Genomic DNA, 19,167 nt, shown 5'->3' with positions numbered 1-19,167 from the left:
AGATTGAACCAGAAACGGTGGATCTAAAACTGCCAAATAGAAACAAAACAGAAATCTCTTTTAGTAGATGATGTATGTTCTGCATTGGATATGCTTCTTTAGTATGTTTAAGAATAAATATGACTGGAATTACTACAGCAAATTGCAGATGAACATTTCGTATACAGGGATTAAAGTAGACACATTGGACTATCCCTCTCCCAATTTAGACCCAATGTACAGTAGCATATTTAACATTCGGACTCAATTATGTTACCCGTAGTAATACTTTCACCTTCTTTTAAACCCTGTTCTTATTGCTTGCATGCAATATCATTGAATTGAATTACTTGATAATCTTTCATTACAGTGACAAGCATTTGCTTTTGTGACAATAATAATAATATATATATTGTATATGCTGTAACAACTGTCATAATTAGTGAACTTTAGTCAGTCATGTACGAGGGCTGCTGATGAAGAGTAGACGTACCAGAGCTGAAGGTGAAGAGCTCGCCCAGGAGACACAGCAGCTGGAGGGCCATGAGGCACTTGGAGAAGGACGCTCCAGGAAGCAGAACCTCCAGCAGGCTCACACACAGCCAGCGCAGGAACTCCTACACACAACTAGCCTTTTAGTTCTTTCAAAAGAGGAAAAAAGACTGTGTGCTCTGCTGTGTTCATGAGTGTGGTTCACCTCGTACTGATGGAGTGTGTGCTGGTCTGCGGCTCTCTTGTCCGGATCTCTCTCCTGGCTCATTCTCTTCTGCAGCAGCAGAGCGCTGTCCTTCAATCTACACAGCAGCTGGACAGGAGAGGATTTCAAGCTCCATTTAGTAATACAAGTTTTTATTTCATCATCCAATTGTGTCATCGATTTGGCCGTGCAGGATAAAAGGGTTGTTAGCACTGAGGATCCCTTTGAATATGTCCTCATACAATGACTGTAGGTTTCCATCTGAGCCTTAGAATGAGCTGAGAAACTTAGATCCATATTTAAATAAATATTATGCAACAGCAAAAGTCAATGCATGTAAATGTCTGACCTTCTTCAGCAGGCTGACTGTCTGCTGTCTGACGCCTGGTGCCTGACTGTTGAGATTATGCGGCAGGAAGCAACGGATCAGGTCCATTTCCTGAGGGGTCAGGGCTTCGGTGCTGCGGAGGGTCTCACACACCAACCCCAAGGCGTCCATCCTCACCTGGGGTAACAATTGTTTATTTACATTAGATACTGAAAATGTAAATAAAGAGTCATTTTTTCTTAAATAAAGTCATTTTAACCAAAATGTAGACATATTTAGAAAAACGTAGCTTGTGTGAGTGATTGTTGCAGTTTTAAATAATAGGATTTTTCAGAGATGGAGTCATTTTCCAAAATAATTCATTTGATTTGTTGAAAAATAAGTCATATTTGATCGGAGGGGTTCTTTCAATAGGATATCTACTCTGTAACACGTACAGTGAGAACAAAGGTTTTACACATGAGGGTTCAGACACTCACTTGATCATGTTTGTGTACCAGTGCTTGTTGGAGCAGGGAGAGGGGCACCAGGCCCCCCCACAGACCCTCCTTTGAGGACGGAACGACACCCTGGGCCCGGGCCGCCCGCAGGCACGTCATGAGAGCGCCCAGTGCTCCTCTGCTGCCCGAAGGGCCTGTGAGGACAGAAACACGGCGTTCAGAGAGCGACCACTCCTTTGTTTGATGATGCTGTTAGAGAATGCTGCCACTGTAGCCGTGGAGAGGACGTGTTTACTATGTTTACACCACAACAGGATGCTTTGTGGAGCGAAGAGATATTCATATGCAGCTGATGTTATGGGACAGACAGGCCTGTGTGTATTTTGGTTTGTGTTTTGTATTTAATTTAAGAATATGTAGGCCTAAAGCTCAGGGAAATTATTTGTCTTAAAATATAAGCCTCGAGTAATATTGATTTATATATTAAATATGTATTTATTTAATAAATATTCATTTATTTTAATATTTATACGGCTTTATGTGCAGGTTTATTAATTATATGTACATCCCATACTTCTTTATGTATCATAAATCTTCATGCTTTGATGATATCATTGTTCATATAGCCTATAGGTTTTCAAGTTCAATAAAAACAAACAATATTTCCGGAGTTTCTCCAAACGTCCCTCACGGACACATTGAGCAGCAGCACACATTTGAATATTTGAGTCTTCACCTGTGCTGCAGGGCGGGGTGTCCTGCAGGGCCTGCACCATGTGCGTCAGACTGGACGGGCTGCAGCGGAGCAGCTTGGGCAGGAAGTAGTCCAGGATGTACGTGGTCTGGTCCAGCTTGGCCCGGCACAGCACCAGCAGCAGGGGGGTCACCCACGTCTTGTGCCAAACCTCCATCCACGCCTCTGAGCCCGTGGTGTCCACTGCACCCGCCTCACTGCCCAGCTGCGCCTTGTGGCTGACGAACAGCCTCTCCAGGAGGTCGCTGGCGTACGGAGACAGGTTCTGGTCCCCCATCAGGCCCAGGAGACTAACAGGCAGCTGGGGCTGGACGTCCAGCAGGTGCCTAGCCCCGTAGAGCTCCACCAGGCAGCTCAGGGAGCCGTACTTCCCCCTCATGTGCCACTCCAGCCCCAGCAGGCTGAGGGTGAGCTCTGTGATGTAGGAGTCTCAGCTGGATCAAAGATGGAGGAACATGTGTGCTGATGGAGGAGGAGGAGGTTGCGGAACAGCGCGCGGGTTTGGTGGCGGACGCCGTCCAGCGGGTGCTCCCAGTGGGAGTAGATGTGCTCCAGCAGGCGTTGCTGCAGCTCAGAGCCTCCGCTGAGGGACTGTTGGAGGCGGGGGGGGCAGACCTGCCTCTCCCCCTGCAGGCAGTCCAGAGCAGCGCTGCTCCACAGGGTCAGCACCCGAGACACCACCATGGCTGTACTGGACTCCTTTATACTACAGCAGAGGGGTACACATTGTTTACGCGTCAGAAACACTTGGAACTTTCAAAGAAGGTACACACAAGTAGCCACTCTCAGTATTACTGGTGTATTGCTTTTATCTGCTACATTTTATCTACGTGCATGTTTTACAAGCAAGTTGAGTAGGAATGCGATATTATTTGTGATATTTTCCATTAACAGTTTTTTTTTTGTCCTTTAATTTAAATGTTCTGTTTTTTGGAAGAAATTAAAAGTATATAACGTGTTTAAATATTGAATTTTTGGAAATGAAACATGAACTCACTATGGGCGCCCAAGTGTACCTTGTTTGATACAGATCTTCTTAAAAAGATGATCATTTTAATTCATTTTTCAAGGATGATGAAAATAATGCTTAAAAATGACCATTCCCTTTAATATCTCCAATCAAGTCAAAAGGATCGCAGTAACTCATCGTTTCCAAACTGCAGCCATTGTGGGCAGCATTATAATGTGTTGCTTTAAATGACTTTTGACTCTACTTGGGAACCTTCTGATATAAGCAGTCAGTACTGATTGGGGATCAGTGTACCTGACGTCCAGATCCAGCAGAGTGTTGGGAACCAGCAGCAGCAGCTGTTCCCACTGCGGCCCGGGCAGAGCGCCCTTCCAGCTCAACATGGCCAGAGCCCCGTGACACAGATACAGAGAGACCCCGGCGGGGCGAGCGCTGCTGCACAGACCCTCACACCTCTGCTGCAGCCACCGAGGGGCGGAGTCTAAACCCTGTGCTGAGCCACGCAGCAGACTGCACACCTGAGGAACAGTTCAACGGAATGAATATGATATTAGCAGCTTTAAACATGCACCATTATAAATATGTATATCTTATGCTATTTCATTGGTACATCATTTACTTATTCCTGCACTTTATTAACAACATCATGTCACGTGCACTATTTCATGTATTTTTCTTTTTATGTCGTAAGTGTATTGTATGTTGCAATGTTGGAAGAGCCCTAGAAATACGCTTTGTTTTTACTTTGACATGTATTTCAAAGATACACAAGTCAGAAGAAAATAGTAATTGTTCTCAAACATTTGTGTGAACATGTGAACAATCCAGAATTCTAAACAACGACCACAACTCACCACAGAGGCAACTTCATCTCCACCCCCCATGGCAGAGCGGATCAGTAACACTATAGCCATGCCCGCTGTACTCTGGACTGACTGGATAAAGTCCTCTATGAAAGGAAAAGGAACAGGGGGGGGGGGGAGTGAGAGGAGAGTGTGTACGCACAGGTATTTCTGATTTCAACTTCTGGAGCAATGGGAAAGTGCATGGCTCCATCTGCTCCTAAGAAGCTTCCAAGAGTCCTTTGTTCCCTGAGTTAATGACTTCTTCTGAGAAGTTGTAATAACTGCTTAGTAAGGGTGGACCTTGACGGATGTCTCTGCATTGACATGAAGGCAGATCTTCATGTCTACTTCCATCAGCTGGGTCACTGTACATGTCCACGTGTTTCCACTATTTACCAGACACGATAGCGACATCGGTTCTTTCCGTTTGTCATTTTGGCAACATCTGGTCCTGGAGCAGTTTTGAACAGAAATACATTTACTAAGTTATGGTTAGGACTCAGTAAAGTGTGCAGGTACTTTCCATTTATTTAAGCATGCTGCTTTTTACTTCTACTCCATAACTCAGAGGGAATTCGACTTTTTACTCCACTATAGTTCTTTGTTTAGTTTTGAAGATTCAGGTTCATATTAACAAAACACAATATAATAAACAAATGTATTATGCATTATTATAGGTAAAGATCTATTTAACTGTATTCATCCCTTGGAGAAAGTAACAAGCGACACAATAATGCATCAGTCATTATAATTCAATATCATTTTATAGGATATTACTTGATGGATTGTTTTGGTCAATTTGATGCTTATACTTTTGGACATTTACAATTTTCAAATGTTGAATGCAGGTCCTATTTTTTTAGTACTTCTAAATTCTGGTAGTTGTATGAGGGTGGTGGTGTGATCCCCAGAGGGTCTCTAGTTTTGCCCTGGCTCTTACCATCAGTGAGGATGTGTGTGTAGCAGCCCAGCAGGCTGCTCAGTGTGTCCTCCAGCTTGGTGTGTGTGTGTTGAGCCTGCAGCGAGGAGCCGATGGTCTCCTGGGACCTCTGCATCACCAGCATGGAGGCCTTCACTGTCGCCAGGCAACAATACATCAGCTGGGCCTGAGCGATGTGACGTCCTGTGAGACCACTGGGACAACAGCAGGGGGCGACAACAACAAGGTATATACAGGATATTCAGAATCACAAGAAGATGATTTATCCTGAGGAAAATAATGATGACAGTAGATTCGTTTTAGAATAAAAAAAGATCAAATACAATTATATTAAAAATATATATCTATATATTTGATGTAAACATAGAAAAATTGCATTATGATTTAATTAAATAGAATATTTATATTAGCATAAGAAGCTAAGTATAAATGTGCACATTGTACTTCATTATATTAGAACAATCGTTACGTAATATGTGTATATTACAAAGTATGCAGTGGTGTATAACTATTCATAAAGATATACAAAAACACTGAAGAAAAGCAGATTATGCCTGTATACCTGTTCTGATGAAGATATTCACTCAATCCCTTGTGAAGAAACTGCATCACTAAATAGAGGAGAAAGATAGTTCATGACTGGCTTCTTTAGAAAAAGAAAAAAGGGAGACATTTCTAATTCCTGGGACACTAACCTTCAGGCAGCAGTTTGTTAATGCACCTCTCACCTGGAGGACATGTAATGCAGTTAGTCTACAGATTGATTTGATAACCGTTATCTCAAAAGTAGAACAATGCTGGAGTAAAGGTAAAGACGACCCCCCCCTTACCGAGAGTGAAGCCATCCAGACAGGCAGTGATGGTGTCGGTGATGTGTGGGTACTGCTCTGAGGTTGGGTTGGACAGACAGTCGGACAGACAGGCGGACAAACTGTGGACAGTCTGCTCCTGTAGCCAGGCGGGCACTGAACCTAAAGCACTGAAGATATCAAAACAGAGACATGGTAATAATCAGGTTATCAAAATGATGTTTGTGATATTTAAGGTAAATAGACCAAAATATATTTACTTTTTTATACAGAAAATATGACTTTCATGATTACTGATAACAATGAAAACAAATTGATAACACTGGAGATGACCGTTTGCACTAATCTGAAAACTGATATGGAATTGACATTGCTGTTACGTTGAGGATTCAGATTTATATACAGTTTATTGATTAGAAACGTTTCTTGCTGTTTGCCATTTGAAAGAAGACTAAAATCAGCCAAACAAATACTGCTTTTCCCACTAGCATCATATGAAATCTCCTTATAGTCTCAATCTTGTTTACTTGTAGCGATGCGTTTCAAATTAAAATCCTAAAATGTAGCATTGTACCTGGCGATGGTTCTTCGCAGGGGGTTCTTAGCCTGCAGACAGGTGTAGACTAGAGTCAGGGTGTGCAGACAGGACCCCAGAAGAGCTCCATCAGAGGGCTCTTCACTCAGGGCCTCCAGCTGGGACCCCGCCTGGAGAAGTATGGACACACAAAGGTCTGTTAAAGGTCCCATGTCGTGCTTTTCCAGTCATTACCCGTCCCCTTGTGTGTTATGTAGCTTTTTCTGCATGTGAACGGTCTGCAGAGTCACAAACCCTCAAAGTGCACCCTGTAGCGAGTAAAGCTCTAACACAGAAAAGACCTGTCTGTGCTGCCCCAGAACGCCTCGTTGGAGATTTTTATTTTTCCATTGTTTTCTTCTTATAGTGTAGTAAGTACAGTGACGTATTGGGTATAGTGACGTAACGTCTCTATACCCAATAGAGTACACACACACACACACTCAATCTTTTCTCAGCTGCAGCTCCGCGGATTTCTCAGCCTGAACTCAGCCTGAGACGGCGAGACGCGGCGGGGCTCGGCCTGGGCTTGTTCTGAGCACACGCAGCCTCACAGCCAGGCTGCAGGTGTGTGTGTGCGAGGAAGTCCGGTTCAGGCTGGGTTTCGCTGTGTCTCGCAGATCCCCCGCAGCAAGCCAGCTCACACTGTCCGCAGCAGCGAGCCTCGCAACGTCCCGCCAACACGGCACCCAGACCCTCATCTGTTTGTCATTACTGGTGTCATTTTCTGGTTGCTAACGCCATTGTAACACATAATCACTGATATTCCGCTGTAACGGTGGTGGACTCATCAGAACAGAGTGGGCGAGCTGACCAATCAGAGCACAGTGGGCTCACAGGGAAGGGGGGGGGGGGGGCAGGAGCTCCAACAAGCCGTTTAAGACAGAGAGTGAATACACATACTATACAGAGATGCTGTATGAGAAACCAATGTGAGTTTGGAAAATTGCACAATATAAATCTATTCTAGTAGACCTCAACAATGGAATTATGATCAGTAGAAATGGCCATGTCATGGACCTTTAAAGGGGAGCTATCATGCCAAATGTACCTTTGTACGTCTTTTATACATGAATATGTGTATATGGGAACTCACTAAGAGTCAGAAAAACACAACACTCTCTCTTTTCCCCCGTACCCAAAATCTCTAAAAACGGGGCTTTAACGGATCTGATACAGACTGATGCAGATTTGAAAATAGTCTGACATCAGTGACGAGGAGCTCCGCCTATATGGCCAACTCTCCATCAATCAGGGGAATGAGAGGTTGCCGTGGCATGGTAACAGCATGGTAACATGACGCTCTGCCCCCTCCTCTGCAGGGGGGCGTGGTCAGCTGCAGCGCATGCAAAGATGGGGTGGAGGAGAGCAAAATAGAGCGAAATGAGGCATGGCTAAAATGCATGATCTGTTTGGTATTTTGAAAAAGAAAATGTATAAATATACCTTATATAGGTATGGCCCTACAATATATTATTCAAATATAGCATGATAGGTCTCCTTTAAGCTACATTCTTGAAATCTAAGTTATTTCCCACTTTTATTTATCTTGTATTCATGTTGAAGATTACATTTCTCTGTAAACCAACCTTTATAACAAGCTGGATCTGCTGCACCGGCTCCGTCAGCTCCAGGCAGGACTGCAGGGTCTGTGCCACCTCCCTGACTCCATCCTCTCCTCCGCCCACAGAGAGGGATGCTGGAAAAATCACAAAGAATACAAATGAACCCAATTACATTTATATTAGTAATAAATACTCCTTATGTGCACATGAATAAACACATGTGTATACAACTCAAGTATGCATTTGTTTTCCATATGTAATAGTTTTTCTAATTATTAAAAACACATTTGAACTATTATTGTCTGTATTTATGTGTGTATTTACAAAGAAAAGCTATTTTTTATTTTTTAAAGTTTCCTTTACATATAGTTTTATAGTATTCATGTGTTATAATTTATTTGCTTGAATAAATATTTAAAATTATGCATTATTTATGTTTATAACTGCTTGTTTACTTTTCCTTCGTTGAAATGTACTTTTTCAAAAATATGTTTTTAAATGTTGTCATTTGTATATTGCACCTGCAATGGTAATTATAAAATTATAAAATTAATTCATATTATTTTTAAAATGAGAAAACTACTCTACTAATGTTTCGTATTGTTTACGTCTGTAGTTAATGTATTATATGTGTTTTCAATCGTTATACTAATGTTCAGAGGGTTTATACTACTTAACACTACAGTATACTACTTCACTTTTTGATATATTTCATATGTACCTACCTATACTATACACTGCACACGACTGCTTACTTTTTACCTCTGGTTAGATGATAACTGCATTTTCAGTCTTTTTTTTCAATTAAATAAACTATGAAGGGGTGTGTGGTACACACACCTGTGCTCTACTTCAGTCCTTTGGTCACATTACCTATCAGCTTGTGTAGTTTCTCCTCATCCAAAACCACAGCCTCTACTTTGGCGCTCTTCCTCTTCTTCACCACCATGGCTGTTCCCTGTATGAAGTGAGGAGCAATAATAGTTCATTCATTCACATGACTGTTTATCCAAAAATATGCAATTTACAAAAGTTAGAACTCCACCATTTGTTCAGTTTCTCTATTTGTCACACACACACACACACACACACACACACATATTTGTCACGCGGTCCTTGCATATTTTACTTTACCTTGGTTAAATGTAATAGTACTGTATGCTAGGACTAATGTTAGCCAGCAGTTATTGCTAGCTATAGCACTGAGTCTACGTCCGAAATTAAAAAGGGAGACACAGGTAGACAACACTCACACGGTAAAACAAGGAAACGCTCACAAAGAAAAGAAAAGGAACAACTATATACAAGTTATTTGTTTAGGTAGCTAGCATTTACCTCAATTCAGCATAAGGTTTACTTGGTTTCAGCTGGTAGGCATCTCAAATTCATGTAAAGTCACTTCCGGTAATGATTTTCAGAATAAACTTCATTTAAAACATGCCTAATAATAACATTTAAATTCCAATTTATATGGAACTTTTTGAGTTTCTCTATTCTTCATTTAATTACATGACAAACATACATTGTGTTGTGTGACATTTGCCGCTGTTTCAACTACTTGAGTATCTTGCAACTTTACATTTGAAGCCACACTTTTAGCTTCCTGTATTGTTATGACAAGCTTGACCAATCCATGGTCCATGCTGCACATGTGAGACGTCACGTCCGACAAATCGTTACACGCCGCCCTCAGAAGTTTGTCAGGCCATAAAATAGCGCTCCAGCTATTCATTGGTGGAAAACACACGTCAATATTACCCATACTTCGTTGTTGTACACTGCTGAGAAAACGCCTACCAAAAATATGATTGGACGTAATTGTGCGAAACCCCGCCCTCTACATCCGACCCGTCTCCAACTTTTGCCTGAGCTTGAAATGAAATCCTTTGGGCACGAGAGAAATTCACCGTTTACTCATGAATTAAGACTTTCACAACAGGAATAACAAGAAATGTGTTGATGCTGGAGTCGACATGGCGTGAAGTCCTTTGAGTAGTAAATATCCATCAAATATTCTCAAAGGTAAGTCGAGAATTTGGAAGAAAATTGCAGTGTTTTAATTTAGTTATAATAGGAAACGACAGAAAGTTCTTTGGCAGTCTTTTTGCTGAGTTTAGTTTCAACGGTGATTTCAGCAATTCATCTTTCTCGGAAATCCGCTATTTGAAATTATGAATATACACAATGTCTCTACTGTTTGCCATTACTCACAAATTCACTGTATATGAAAAAAGAAACAAATATGTTATTTTCGTCTTTTGCTTGAAGGTGTTCACTCTTATGTTATGTAAACAATATCCCGTAAAAACTGAAAACCCCAAAGTACGGTTTTATTAAATTAAATTATTTTTTTTAATTAAAAAAAGATTGTGACATCACAGAAAACAAACATACATGAGCTATATATAATGTGTCATAGTCTGTGTACATTATATTTAAAGTACCACAAACGATTTGAAGTTACAGTTTTTACTCCGAGTTGCTCACTGTTACTGTATTAATCCATACATCCTGAAATGATTTGAGGGAAGTTTGCAGCATTCACAAACACCTTTTAATACATAATAACCCAATGTTTAGGGTACTTTTTATTCCAGTCTGTACTTTTTAATCCCAGTTAGGGCTTTTTATGGCTCGATACATCATTATTCCAGCCAAAACTCCCAGGGAATCACTCTGAGAGCTGATGAATGCTCCACTATCTCATTACACTGACACAGGCTTTACTCAACAGGAAGTGAGACAGAGAGGGAGACAAAAAGAAACTCAGAGTCAGGGTTCAGGGGTTAAATTGCCTTTCATGTTTTCCACCACCCACATCCTTTCATTATCATCGTTAAATACTGCTTGGATAAAAACAATTATATAGGTCCTCAATTATAGAAAATGTATTAATATCCTAACATGATCGTCTGTAATACGATAAGACATGTATTTGGCAGTACATTTAAGTGAATCAACTTCTCAACTGAATCACAGCAATATAAAGGAATAAAAGAAAGGAAAAGTTGATTGTAACAATGGCACTTTTTGTTGCATAACTAGGAAATTACTATGATTTCGATGATTTTTTTCATCTTTAACAATAAACTAGATTATAAACATGCTGAGAAAATCATGTGATTCTTTAAATTACATATTATTATTTGTTTGAATTGATATATAATACAAACCAGATACCACAATTCCTTAGTCGTATCGCTCTGTTGATCTGCATGCAGTATATTATATATTATAGTCATTTATTTTTGTTTTGTTCTGTGGGCTCTTTTTTCCCTTGCCTTATTCAGTGTTTACCACAGCAAACAGGCGGCAGAATAAGCCTGTGGAAAGCAGTTTATTGCCGTCCTCCACACATGTTTGCAGTCTCTTTGTGTGGAGGCCATGCTGGTAATGAGAGGTTATTACTTGGAAGAGAAACCCGGGCTTTCTTTCTTCCTCCTCCATCAGAGATCCTCATCTGACTCTCTGTATGTACAACAGTTTTCCTATGATAGCGTCTGGAAAACATGATGCAAGTCCCAGGGAGGGCGTCAAGGTGTTTTGGAGAAAAAGTTGTGTTTTTCAGTTTGGCTAAGCTAAATGATACGCCCACTGCCCACACTGGTCCAGCTGGGCTCCCCACTGGAACATTTCAGGTGCTGCCTAGTGGCAAAAAATCTGCACCAACACACCCTCTCTGTCTGTAGTCTGTCTCTTTACCAAGTGTTGGGATATATTAAAGTTTGAGATGTGTGGTAAATGGATTTGCAAGTAGAGATGGACATAATGACATTGTATCTTGGATTAATAAACGCTCACAAAAGTTTAATTGTGGTGAATTTCCATTGTTGGCAATTGATGAATATTCGGAAGTAGCCATCTTGAAAAAGCTGTCATGGTAGAATAGTGAAAACATAGCCTGATTTTCTAAAATACAGGAATGATCTTGTGAGAAAAAAGAGAATCCCACTATTTGAGAGAAAACATAATTCCTTCACGGGCCCAATACATTTTATGATTACAAATGTCACAAAAAAGGGCTATTGGAAGAGTTAAACGTATATTTAGATTATAATCAGGATAATATCATCAGTGCAAAATGAAAAGGACATTTTCATATCTGTCATTTAGGAAATCAGATATGGTTCAGTTACTTTTTACCGTTTGATTGATTTCATAATATTTAAAGAACTGACGAAAGCAGCATATCGTGCCTAATGCAATATTGACATTAGTGAGCATCAACCCCGAGTGAGTCTTCGGTGCTGTTTTCCAGAAACTCTGACATAAATGAAGTTCTTGGGAAAACACAATTTTTATGAAGAACTTTTGGAACTAAATTGTTAATTGACCTCTCTGCTATCAACAACATTAAAGACATAACATGCCCAAAAATATCCAAACTTTAGTTTCCAGGTCAGCAATCGTCTGCTACCCTTGAGAAAGACACTTAACCCTTGTATGGTGTTCGGGTCTGTGGGACCCGTGATGATAAATTATCTTTTTCAACTCACACTCAATGGCCTTGGCATTTTCTGTGAAGAACATATATCAGAACACATTTCCAATGACCACCCACTGCCCCCCCCCCCCTTACACATTTACATTACATTCGGGACCCGGGGCTAACAAAAGTGTGCTGTGTGGGCCTTCTGTGTCTGTGTCTGTGTGTGTGTGTGTGTGTGTGTGTGTGTGTGTGTGTGTGTGTGTGTGTGTGTGTGTGTGTTGTGTGTGTGTGTGTGTGTGTGTGTGTGGTGTTGTGGTGTGTGTGTGTGTTGTGTGTGTGTGTGTGTGTGGGTGTGTGTGTGTGTGTGTGTGTGTGTGTGTGTGTGTGTTGTGTGTGTGTGTGTTTGTGTGTGTGTGTGTGTGTGTGTGTGTGTGTGTGGTGTTGTGTGTGTGTGTGTGTGTGTGTGTGTGAGAGACTTTTCTGTTTCTGCCCCTGCCATTCCCGCACAATAAATTCAAGCACCGACACCTGTCTGCTCTCACATTCCCGCATTATGTCCAGCGGGAACCCATCTTTATTTTGCTGCAAATTTGGGGTGAGACACAATAAATACAGCTTCGCCAGTTTGGGTCCTTATCACAATTCTGTTCTCTGCTCAGAGGGCCTTGCAAATGATTTTGGAAGACAGAGAACCATTTGATGATGATGTAGAGGAAGAGGAAGAGGTTTCAGAATGTGAGGATCACATTTCTGAGAATTCTGAGTCTGACAGTGACTTTGAAGAAGAGGGTGAGATTGAGCATCAGCTAGTTACAAAAAGAAGACGAGCCACAGGACCAGCCGGTCAGCGGGCAAAAGAACGAGTAGCACTTTAATTCATTAGTGTGATCTAACAAATGTAAAAGGGCAAATATTAACCATATATGCTGTTTATATTGCTTGTAATTGAGATGAAGTAAACATCTGTTGAGTATTTTAACATAAAATAGTTTGATTGTGTTGAATTGAAACCCAAAAAGGCAGCGGGTCGGTCCACCAGACCCACGAACACTGGCTGAGTAACAAACATATGAACACCACACAAGGGTTAATCCAAACCAGCTTCAGAGAAAGACAATATTTCCCACAGGAAACATATAGCGGTGTATTTTTCTCACCACTGTGTGTTTATCTGTGTTCTCTTTCAGAGGGCCGGTCGTGATGGCGGAGGGTGAGGAGGCCATGAGCCAGGAGGACTGGAAGGACAAGTGCGTAGTCCTGGAGGTGCTGCTGATGAAGTTCAGAGTGCAGATCATCAAGATCAGAGAACTCACCGCTGACAAGGTGTGTGAAAGTAATGGCCACCTGTTCGACATACCCTCAAAGAATGGTTTGCATGATCTCTGAGGAAAGTTGTCTTGTCATTCTTTGTGGGATTACCTTCCAGAAACACAAGCGGTCAGCTTCAGGGCAAACCCTTGCAGTGCAGAACCTGTTAAGGCAAACAACGATATGTTTAGTGAAAATGGTATGGTTTGGGCTAAAATAACAACTGGAATCATGTAACGTAAATATCATTGTTGAGGTTAAAATAGCTATGGCAGTGGCTTTACCTAGTTCGAACGTTAGGGAACAAACATCTCAAAATGTGGGGTTTACAATAACTTCGGAATCGGCGTTCAGTACAAAAGTTACGTAAGAAATATATCATAATAATACTTTAGATTTTTATAGCGCTTTTCCTAATGCTCAAAGAAGCTTTACATACAATCAGAACAGAAACAGTACAAAGAAAACAAATAACAGAAACAGTAGTCCTAACCTAAGTTAAGTTGGCCAAATTAAAAAGTATTTGCTGACCGCTGGTTTCACACAGCAGCCTATCAGCAGCCTACATTGCTTGGTATGGGATGTATTGAAAGTTTATCGAAGACAATATCAAAGATGTAAAGTGGTCAACATGTCCCCCTCAAGAGGAGGACATCCACTCTGAAACGGAGAGTGGTGGTGTGTCTGGTGCATTGGGCCGGCCCAAACTGCTCAGTGGCCTAGATATGAAGCTGCTCTCCAGGGAGGCTGATTAGAGCTCTAATGTAAACAGCAGTCTTACCACAGGGCTCCGCCACGCACTGCATGCTGGGACTGACCCAGCTCCAGTCAATTACAGAGTAAGCTCAGCTGGACAGCAAAACAAACTCCCGGAGAGTTGGAAGAAAGATTGGTTTTGGTGGGTTTTTTGTAGCCCACGTAACATATGTGAAAGTCTCTGCTGTTTATTTTTAGTCTTATCCATTATGCTTGACAGATTTTTCTTAAGCATTTTTTCCACCCAACATCATAAAACACACCATTAAACTCCTGTATTAAACTGTTAAGCTCAGTGCTCTGTAATAATGTCTGTTGTAAATCTGATAGCAGTAATCCTTTTATTTACCCCATACGGAAGAACACTGATTTATTCCCCAGGGATCCAGAGTTAAACCTGAGTTTAACAGTTTTGCTAAATCTTTCATTTGACAAAAATGCTTTTGGACCACGAATACTGTGCGCTTGCATTCAATACATTTTATTTATGAAATTTGAAAAGATACAAAGATTAAGGGAACCTGCCTCGATTTTAGTTGGGTCGTAACATTTGTAAACTAATAACATTATTGCCATCATAACAAAAAAGATTTAACCTTATTGGCCAATTCCAGAATTGTAATAAAAGACAAGAATCAGAACTATTTAGCCAATTCAGGCAGACACAACTTTCACATTTAAATGTATGTTACTGCTGTAGATGTATTGTAATGACTCATCACTGTGTGCTCCCCGGCCTGCTGATGCAATAAGCTCATCATGTTAACATGCAGACCCTTTTCTCTACTGTGGCTCCCATCGCCTCAGCCAGAGCTTGTTGTTTTAAAGCTGTGCGGGGGCGCAAGCACGTCACTGCACTGCAAAACCCCCCTAATATCTCACTGTGGAGGTGGGCTGATAAAAGGGTGAAGAAGTCGTTGGTGAGTCACTCTGTTGTTATTCACTAGTTTACATGCAGAAGCTGGGATCCTGAACGGAGCAGCTGGAGCGCTGTGCCCGCAATGACTTCACCCATCATTTGGCGGGACTTGAAGAATCCCCGAGAAGATCCAGAACATGGTCAACATTGAAGGCAGATTAATGGTTATCAAAGTACAAATATCCAAAATCAGTTCAGTAACGGTTTTCAAGGGGACAATATGTACTCAAATTGATGGGTTTGGATGACGGGGGAAAACCGTGTCACGGGCTCTTTAAGATCAATATCTTTTCTTCATTCATGTATCTAGCAATAACCTTTACCTCTTGTTTTGTGATGGCTCTAATATCTAAGTTGTTTGTAAGTCACAGAACACTTCTTCTAATGTGCCTGGTGGTTCCTTGGCTGGGTTAGTGTAGTTCCTTGGCTGGGTTAGTGTAGTTCCTTGGCTGGGTTAGTGTAGTTCCTTGGCTGGGTTAGTGTAGTTCCTTGGCTGGGTTAGTGTAGTTCCTTGGCTGGGTTAGTGTAGTTCCTTGGCTGGGTTAGTGTAGTTCCTTGGCTGGGTTAGTGTAGTTCCTTGGCTGGGTTCGTGTAGTTCCTTGGCTGGGTTAGTGTAGTTCCTTGGCTGGGTTAGTGTAGTTCCTTGGCTGGGTTAGTGTAGTTCCTTGGCTGGGTTAGTGTAGTTCCTTGGCTGGGTTAGTGTAAGGCGAATCTGGGTAGGCAAATAGTTAAAGTCCAAGAAAGCCTGTATGAGTGGATGAAGGGGGGATGAGGAGAGAAAAAAATGAAGGCTGTGTGTAAAGATTGAGCTGCCCATGGGAGGAAATACCCAGTTTGGTAAACAGTAGGCCCTATGCGTGTGTGTGACGTGTGTGTGACGTGTGTGTGTGTGTGTGTGGTGTGTGTGTGTGTGTGTGTGTGTGTGTGTGTGTGTGTGTGTGTGTGTGTGTGTGGTGTGTGTGTGTGTGTGTGTGTGTGTGTGTGGGTGTGTGTGTGTGTGTGTGTGTGGTGTGTGTGTGTGTGTGTGTGTGTGTGTGTGTGTGTGTGTGTGTGTGTGTGTGTGTGTGCGTGTGTGAGTTAGCAAGTTGACGCAGTCAGTTATACGGTGTCCACGTGTTTGTATGAAGGTCAGGTCAAATTAATTTATGAACTGGGTTTTTAACTTGACTTTGCACAAAAATGAGAACTGGCATCGTGTGTGTGGGTGAAGCTTTTTGGGAGGGACGTTAGTTTTGGCCTGCGGGGCCTCCAGCTGTAACAGTAGGCTACACATCTCATGAAGGAGACAAAGAGCCCAAGTGTGTTCATTTTCTGTCAGAGTCCTGCCTTCAGACTAACATGCACACTGATCGTTTTGATTCTTTCTCTCTGCCTCTTAACCGCTACTTTACAAAGAACGTATCAGCATTTGAAATGATGTCAAATGCAAATGAGGTGGAGTTCTAGGAGTATTTTAAACTACAGGATTGTGTACGTGGGATTGGCTCGATGTAAACCACTATACAGGTTGTCATAATGAAGGAACATACACCTCGTTCCAGGACTCAACACTCAATGTGTTTGTGTTTGTTTACAGGCATCAATGGAGCTCTGTGGCACATAGAAATAAGATTACTCTTTGGACACACACACACACACACACACACACACACACACACACACACACACACACACACACACACACACACACACACACACACACACACACACACACACACACACACACACACACACACACACACACACACACACACACACACAATTCTTAATATTAGTAGCATCAATTATTTGTTGTTTGAGATATTTTTGTTGGATTTCTTTATGGATTTCATGTTATTTAATTTAATTGTAATGAAATACCCTCTAAAAACCTTATCTAACATGCTAACCTACCATTATATTAGTCGATTAACCAAAGAGACTGAATTCAAGGGGTAGCCCAGTGCTGTTATTTGTGGTCCAAACTATACTCAAAAAAACTTTACAAGCCTGTTGAACCTTGTCGTAACATTATCGTAGCGTTGTCAGTCATACGTGTGAGCTTGGTGGCTGGCATGAGCCACTAGTCATACTGTAGTAGCATATCATCGTGATACTGTCAATCATAAGTGTGCAATACAAACAGAAGAGCTAGACTCCTTCCTCACTCTTCACATACGTTAACATAATAGTGTTGCATTGAAGGGTATATGCTTTTTTATTATATCATAACTTAGTACTTTTTTAACATATGTAACATTAAGCTGTCTGTGGCTCTTTCCTGCTGTAACGATGCAAATGTCCCCTCTGTGGGACTAATAAAGGTATTCTGATTCTGATGGCGCCAAAGCTACAAAATGAAGTGCATCATTAAGGCGTTAAATCAAAGAACCGACTCAAGGTCGTATTAACGTATTATAACCTTTGAAAGGGAAACTAGTCCCAAACACAGACCAAACAGGGTGAATTGGCACCATTTTATAGTTTGGTCTTCAAATATATATAATTAGTCAACCCCATTAACACATCCAAACGTCTGCTTTTACACCTCTACCTACCTAGTCACCGCCACATAGATGCCAACGGGTGACTTCAAGTTATTCAGACTGGCCCTCACAGACGGTGACTATCTTCATGTGTGTGCATCCTCATTTGCTTGTGTGTTAGTACCCACTGCTATCTGCTTGAATGCCTGCCTTGTTTGTCACAGAAAGCTAGTTTATGAGGTGAGTTTATCCGTCTATTTGTCTCCAGTTTCCATTTTATTGGTCCAAAATAACAATTATAACATTATAAATGTAGTGTAAGAGTGTTGGATAGCATATGTGCGTGAGATGAAGTTCTAAATGTAACTATATTTGGTCAGCCTTTTTGGTATAAAACCTGTAGGTCAGCTCTGTGAGTCGTAGCGTCTACAGAAAGAGGCTTTGTGAGCTGGCTGTGGATGGAGCGATGGGGGGGGGGTGGATGGAGTTCAAGGGGAGGTTGGCCACAGAGCGCCAGACGCCAGTTGTGGAATTTCAGGAATGGAAGTTGAGCTGGAGTTTGGATCTGAAGAGAGAATTTACTGCAGAGGTGATAGAGCGTTTTACGAAGGTTACAGAGGCTGAGGGAGAGGCGAGGGGGTCACGGCCACGCGTGTGTGTGTTTGGGAGGTAGCAGCAATACTTATATTTGTTGTACATTCGGGGCTGTAAATCATAAAATCACCATCATGTAAAAAGTGATACTCAACCAATGCGCCAATAGGGTACCAAGTGGCACACACCCACCATTTTTTATTTACAAAGAACACTGGAAATGTCTATGTCCATAAGAAGTCAATTAGGGGACAAAGAGTGCATGGAAAGCATCACAATAGTGCATTTTGCAGATCTTAGAAATGCCCCACATCAGTTAATTTAAAACTGAATAATTCTAAAGAAAGCTAAATTATGGGCCTTTTAATATTTAGTTATTCTAACTTATACATATTATTGTTTTCAGCTATGTTAGTTTATCTTTTTTTCAGCAGGATTACGGAAAAACTGCGTACCGAAATAGTTTTCAACAAATCCGAGTTACTAGGTTGGAGGGGTTGGCTTCAATTGAATTCACATGTTTAAACATTGCAACATACGGCATTTGTGCTACATTCATGTGGTGTCGGAATATCCGACAAATGTAAAAAATGTATTACAAAATTAAGTGAAGACATAAGACTTTTGAAAAATAACGTTTACGAAGATTTCTACATTTCCAGGACAGATATCTGGCATTTACAAAACGTACACATTTCTTTTGGTCCTACCCTTTTTACTAGAAGTGACTCCATAGTAATGTGACTTAGTAGTGTTTTAGAAGTAGAAAAGGACACACAAATGTCATATGTCCTA

General features: G+C 41.3%; 2 protein-coding genes across 3 annotated transcripts in view; one reads left to right on the top strand and one right to left on the bottom strand.

Moving 5' to 3' along the window:
- Nucleotides 1-428: 428 nt before the first annotated feature.
- Nucleotides 429-9,300, bottom strand: LOC117459389 (tRNA (32-2'-O)-methyltransferase regulator THADA-like). Its single transcript, XM_034100172.2, is given in 16 exon segments — nt 429-596; nt 677-784; nt 1,026-1,181; nt 1,484-1,638; nt 2,181-2,631; nt 2,634-2,904; nt 3,463-3,686; nt 4,023-4,117; nt 4,954-5,147; nt 5,516-5,564; nt 5,649-5,681; nt 5,784-5,932; nt 6,337-6,467; nt 7,926-8,035; nt 8,775-8,859; nt 9,237-9,300. Coding segments are annotated over 15 exon segments (2,370 nt in total). The 5' UTR covers nt 8,851-8,859; nt 9,237-9,300.
- Nucleotides 9,301-9,816: 516 nt separating this feature from the next.
- plekhh2 (pleckstrin homology domain containing, family H (with MyTH4 domain) member 2) overlaps nt 9,817-19,167 on the top strand; it is a 44,379-nt gene continuing 35,028 nt past the window's right edge. For both annotated transcript variants that reach the window (XM_034101431.2, XM_071205681.1), the window contains exons 1-2: nt 9,817-9,923; nt 13,518-13,653. In XM_034101431.2, the coding sequence (XP_033957322.1) occupies nt 13,531-13,653 (123 nt within the window). In that variant the 5' untranslated portion in view covers nt 9,817-9,923; nt 13,518-13,530. The remainder of the gene's footprint in view (nt 9,924-13,517; nt 13,654-19,167) is intronic.

This window comes from Pseudochaenichthys georgianus, chromosome 15, assembly GCF_902827115.2.
Source record: "Pseudochaenichthys georgianus chromosome 15, fPseGeo1.2, whole genome shotgun sequence".
Taxonomy (NCBI): domain Eukaryota; kingdom Metazoa; phylum Chordata; class Actinopteri; order Perciformes; family Channichthyidae; genus Pseudochaenichthys; species Pseudochaenichthys georgianus.
The sequence above is the reverse complement of the archived record's forward strand: the minus strand, read 5'-3'. Positions and strand labels throughout refer to the sequence as shown.